This window comes from Grus americana, chromosome 2, assembly GCF_028858705.1.
Source record: "Grus americana isolate bGruAme1 chromosome 2, bGruAme1.mat, whole genome shotgun sequence".
Classification (NCBI taxonomy): Eukaryota; Metazoa; Chordata; class Aves; order Gruiformes; family Gruidae; genus Grus; species Grus americana.
The window spans coordinates 13,147,355-13,153,354 of record NC_072853.1 but is presented as its reverse complement, the minus strand read 5'-3'; the positions used below and the strand labels follow the sequence as shown (position 1 = coordinate 13,153,354).

Here is a 6,000-nt window from a genome sequence, read left to right as displayed (position 1 = left end):
TCTTCCTTTCCTCCCTGCAGACAACAGACCATCGCCACAGTCACTGCTTTTCAGCTCACAGTTAGTATTCTGCAGCCTCCTCTGCCCCCAGGGTGTTCAAGCAGCTCAGACAGACCTGCTTGAACTCCTGGGTGACCTCCTCCAGGGCATTGAAGTGCCCCTCATTTCACTTTCATTTATTTCACTTCCAAACTTAAGCAAACCAAATCAAATTACTGATGCAGTAATTCTGAGCATGCGTCTCTACACAGCCATTAATGCAGTTGAATTTGTCCACTTTAAAAGTTAATTCAGATTAACTCCCTTGGGTCACCTGTGCAGCAGAACCTTCAGTGGTCTCCCACAGAGCCGGAAGACTGGCTTCTTCTAGGGAATTAGAGAAATAAAAATACCTAGGCTGAGATTAATGTCACAATCTCATAAATCCCTTTTCTAGTCCCTGCAGGACAGTGAGGCACTAGAAGCACCCTGGAGTGGTGAATCATGGGCAGCTGGACCCTGATGGAGGTCTGGCACCATTAGAGATGATTCTCCCTCCTTAAGATGGTTCAGTGTCCTAAATGTGAAGGAAACTACATCAGTTGTGTAATGTAATGCTTAGTGGTGGCTATAATATCTACGGAGCTAACTGTGCTCCAGAAAAATGCCCCAAATAATTACGAAGTAAAGGAGCCCAGCACTGTGAAAGGCAAAGTCCCTTGAATGTGGGAGCTGGACTGACTAAGAATAGCTTGGAATGACTTTCAAAAAACCATCAAGTTTCCATCTTTTGTTGTATTTGAATCAGTTTTCAGAACTGAGCCCTGCAGCATTATCTATGGAAAATTAACGTGTCACACTCAGTCCCCCTAATCTGCTCTATCACATGCAAAATGAGAACTGTATAAACACAGGTGTCTAGTGCCGTTAGAGATGCTGGGGAGCTCAGCCACCCACAGGGCTGGCAGGTATAGCACAGGATCCATAGGACACCCACACATTTCTGGAGCAGTGAAGAGAGACCAAGTGGGATGTCCTTAACCATCATAGATGGCACTGATTGCCCCTGTTGAGGCAGAATTGCTCTCTTTGCATCCTTATTTCTCAACCTGGGTCCTCTTCTGTCACCAGTTGTTGTCCTGATGAGCACCCACCGAGACATACCTAGTCCTACCTCAGACAGCTGCTAGAACTACTTTGTCAGGATAAACTTATCTTTGGGTAAAGGAAGGAAGAAACAGCTCTCCTGGTACCTTCATAGGCCTCACAGGGAACCTGTGAGTCTAGAGCATGTAGTTCAGATTGTGGTTTCATCAGCATCAGAGCCAAAATGATGGCTCCCTCTTCCCTCCTGTCCTACCTCCTGCTCCCCGTTGCGCAAAGGCTCTCCCTCCTTTCCTCCTGGCTCCAGACTCCCTGGTTCCTCCTGCAAGATAGTTCCAAATTGTCCACTTGTTTCTGGTGGATTACTGAGTTAAACTGGCTCAGAGCAGTGTTGCTGCAGTTGGTGTCAGGAACACGGCTGACAGCAGGAGAGGGGATTGGTAAGAGGGAGTGATGCCCCCATCCCTTCTCAGCAGCAGTGAGCTGTTAAATTGGCTCAGATTACTGTGTGAAACCAATGACAAATGTCTAAACTAAATGGTACGAATGTGTCCCCGTCTCTTTTCCTTAGCACCTAGAAAATCTGTGCTGACTAGCCAAGTGCTAAACCAGCCATAAACCCTAAAAAATAAAATAAAAAGAATCCTAACAAATGTTGATGCCCTTTATTGTACCCCTCTGACAAACCTGGATGGAGAACAGTTTCTGTTTGGAAAGGCCTGAATTAATGCTCATGATGTAAGACATTCCTCTTGCCAAGAGATCAGGCTATTCTTTTCTTCCCCGTGCTCTTCAACACAACTGTTTAGCAACACTTGAACATGAATTGCAAAGCTTCTGAACTGAGCAGCAAAATGACTGCATATGCAATGTACTGCACAGTGAGCCAGGTCTCCTCTTTTTTGTGCTAATTATATTAATTGCAGCAGTTCATTTATCCTCTTGTGCGAATGGCATTTTTTTAATACATGAAGCAGGTTCACTTTTGCAGAACTGTGTAGCACAGTGAAGCATGTATATATTTTTTATATGAGAGATGACATGATCAGCTATTTAATACCCTCTGTATTCGGTCAGCAGGTTGATGTTCAGTTATTTTAATTATGTTAAGCAAGACGTTGCCTAAAATATGCCTGTGCTTTATCGCAAAGTTTACATTTGTATTGCTCCAAGGACTAATGGAAATGCTGCATTTGCTGTATCGCGGTGACACCATAGATCATCATTTGCTGTATGAATAATTTGAAAATTTTATACTATGCTTGCAAATGCCAGAGGGAAATAAGGAACAGGAATCATCCCCATATCGCAGCTGCATAAAATGTAGTTCAGAGAGGATGTGTGACTTGTGTGGTCACGGTAACATCAGCATTACTACAGGGAGCAGATTTCATCCTCAACCCATGCTGTAAATCCTGATATACCTGCACACACCATTACCAGTGACAGGATATAGGATTGTAGGAGAGGATCACAGGAGAAATGAGGCTGGAAGGGCCCTCGGGCAGTCTCTAGTCCAACCTCCTGCTCTAAGCAGGGTCAGCCATGAGCGCAGACCAGGTCGCTCAGGGCTTTGTCCACGAAGGTACTGAAAATCTGCAAGGACAGACACTGTACAACTGCACTGAGCAGCTTGTTCTAATGCTGGACTGTCCTCATCATGAAAATGTTTTTTCGTATATGCAGAACATATAGGGAGCAATATCTCTGAACCCTGAAGGGAATAAACTCCAGAGCTTTTTCTTGTGCCTACTCACTCCACCAGTCTCTCATATCTTGGCCAAACTCCCATTGATCTCACTGGGATATTTGTACACTGGAGAGAGTAGTCTGGACTGGCAAGTCTGGAGAGAGGGTCCGTGCCTGTGGAGAAGCAGAAATTGTAGTAGTGCAGCTAATACCTGAACTGCATGAAGCCCTGTGAAAGGAGATGCATACCCCATTTTGGCATCGTTGCACCCCAGAACATCAGACTATTGTGTTTCTGGAGCTGTTTTATGAGCCAAAATGCTGACTGAGTCATAAGCTGGTTCCACCTGACCGCAGCAGTGGGGACAACCCACTCATGGCAGGAGGAAGAGAAAATGTCTCTGTAAAGGAGCACTATGAGCCAAAACCACAGAGTTTTGCAAGTCTTCACTAAGCAGCTAACCGCACTTGAACACTTCAGCCCTTTGCGAAACCTTATCTAGATCAGGAATCATGAATATAATTAAGTGTTTAAACAGCCTCACCCCACTGTGGCGGATATCTCAGTGGGTTAATCATAAACGCAGGCAGAATCCCTATGGCAGCCAAGGGAAGAAGAGTGGTGTGTCTGTCAGGTGCTGGATGAGTTGTTGAAGGCCATTTCGACACCGGACATCAGGAAAGCATAGGAGATGGAGGAAAAAAAGCCAAGGTGATGTCTCTTCTGTTTTTCCATTTATTTTTGGCAGTGAAAATGTAAGACATTCTGCAGTGAGAAAAAAGAGGTTCAGGAATACTTAAAGACATAGAATTTTAACATTAAGGTGCTTGTTGAGGGTTTCATTTATGTCAGCAAGTTTTGTACTGGTACAGGTTTATACTTTAAAAGTCTTTAAGGAGAGAGCATTAATTCCACTGAACTGCAAATGGGAGGAGATGAATGTTGTGTCTTTAGGGGTTTTTTCTTCCTGTCCACAGTTTTTCAGAAGTGTAGCATCTTTGGGATTACCCTGGTTCATATTTGATGTGCATCGACCCAGCAGTGCAAGTAGGAGAACAAAATCACCCCGAGTGCCCTGGTCCAGGGCTTTGGGGCTTGAATGTATGAGAGTGGTTCCTGTGACCACATCAATTAGTCTAATACAACTGGTATCTCTTCCTGTAGTTTTGTGATCCTGCCTTGAAGAAGTATGTAGAAACATGTTTCTTAGGTAGAAGCATGCACGCTTGACTTTACCCAGTGAGAACTTCTTTTCATTTTGATAGGATGCATCTAAGAGCAAAATTTGACACAAGTCTTTTAGTGCTTAGGTACAGCAGCTGGAAATAATCTTATTTTCCTGAAATCAATCCAATTCATGAGCTGAGGATTAGCTCTAATTTATGAAGTGCTTGTTTTTCATAAAGAAAGGATACTGGCTTTTTGCTGAAAGAGAACAGAGGAATGTATGGGTGTTTGTGTCTATCAGTGTATATATATGTATATAACCATGTTTATTTGTATGTTTCTGAATTTATGTTTACGGTAAGATTATTTAATTAGGATGTTCTGCTTATAGTGTATGTTCTTGTTTCTACCTTCTTTTACAGTAGAGCTCAATGTGGTACCAGGAGACAAATTTTGAGTAGACCAAACCCAGAACTTTTTCTTGGATTTTCTAGAGATCTATGGACTCAGAGATGAGGAACTGAAATCAAAGCTTGGCCAAAGTGCTTAGAAGATTTGCCTGAGAAATCACCATAAATTAATTTATGTAAATGAATGGTAACAGTTAAATAAATTTAACAAAAAGTGACAAATTTTAATTTGTGCCTGCCTTAAATTCTAGGTCAAGTGCACAAGGTTTTCTGTGTGAAGAGAAAGCCGTATTTTGTTTCATTAGTTTGCTTCCTTCATTGTAACAGTCTAAGAAAATTTACCTAACATTAATCTAACATTAGCTCTGATATAAGATTTAGATCAATTTTTCTATTCCTTCTGCTGAAATGGGTTTGTTCTGCTGAGAGCGCTACACGGTTTTGGAGCCCAAGTCATTGACTGTTCTGTGGGTCTGATCCTGCAGACAGCAGATATCTTCTCTGTCAGATGCCTGGGCTGTTGGATTAGTCTCTGCACCAGAGAGTTCCCAGGCTCGGGGCTTCTAAAATTGACTCTTAACAGTTTATTAGCTTTGGAAAGTGGTAATGGTTTGTTTTTCATGGATTAGTTACATCTCATTTCAGTTGATGTAGTTGATTTTTAAGAAACCACAGTCATAACAGCGCAAAGGGTTGTAAACAAGAAGTGCTAAAGCATTTGGGAATTTGAATCGTTCACAGGAAAATGTGAAATAGCACAATGACATGAAAACAATCTAAAAAATATTAATACCAATTTCTTTTGCTTAGATTGCTCTTTCTGACATCAATAGAGTTTTAGTCTGAGAATGCTGAAGTATTTAGTATTTCATTCAGTTCATGTCTCATTCTCTTGTGTACTGCTATAGTAACTTCAGAAGTGAACCTAGTTTCTATGGGTAGTAGGGAAATATGCGTAGTATCAGAGCTGACATTCTACTTATTGATTCTGATTTTCTCTCAGATGCAGTTCTAGGATAGCTCTAGAGAAATAAGTAATTGTTTCAGAGTTTACATCAGCACACTTGACAGCAGGATTTGATCCACTAAGAATAAATGGTGTGACTTCAGCTATTTATTAAGGTGTAAATGACTGGGTTTAAAAAAAGAAATGCACAATTATTGTAAATGAGACCAAAAATCATTTTACAATTGAAAACAAAGCACAGTTGTTCCCACTTGCGTATATTTTTTTGCCACGCTGTAGTCTGAATCCTTTGAGGCTGCTGTCATGCAGCTGTGTTGTGTTGCAGCACTGGAAGGAAACTCACATCGCAAAGCAGCTTTGGGCTGAGGCAGGCACGGGGAGTTTGTCAGAAAAACCACACTACATGCAGCAAGGAAGGAGCTGAGCCTCCCCTTGGCAAGTTCTGGGTGTCTGCAAGAAGCATCTGACTATGCTGACAGTGTCACTGCTTTGGAGGAGGCTTTGGGTTTCTCTGTAAGCACTCAGGGAATTGTGATCCCTCATTTTTCTGCCCCAGGCTATGGATTACCATCTGCACCACTGCGGAGGGAAAGGCAGGGGGAGAATCCCCTCATGAGGTCCCCGGGGAGCATTTTACTTTTGTCAACCCTGTGCTTAATAGCACAATCTAGTCCTTACATGTG

At 42.4% G+C, this 6,000-nt stretch overlaps 1 protein-coding gene across 1 annotated transcript in view; it reads left to right on the top strand.

Annotated features, from left to right (window-relative positions):
• Positions 1–3,372: 3,372 nt before the first annotated feature.
• The window catches only part of FER1L6 (fer-1 like family member 6), a 101,552-nt gene continuing 98,924 nt past the window's right edge, over positions 3,373–6,000 (top strand). The window contains exon 1 of the mRNA XM_054815514.1: positions 3,373–3,484. Coding sequence (XP_054671489.1) covers positions 3,465–3,484 — 20 coding nt within the window. The 5' untranslated portion in view covers positions 3,373–3,464. The remainder of the gene's footprint in view (positions 3,485–6,000) is intronic.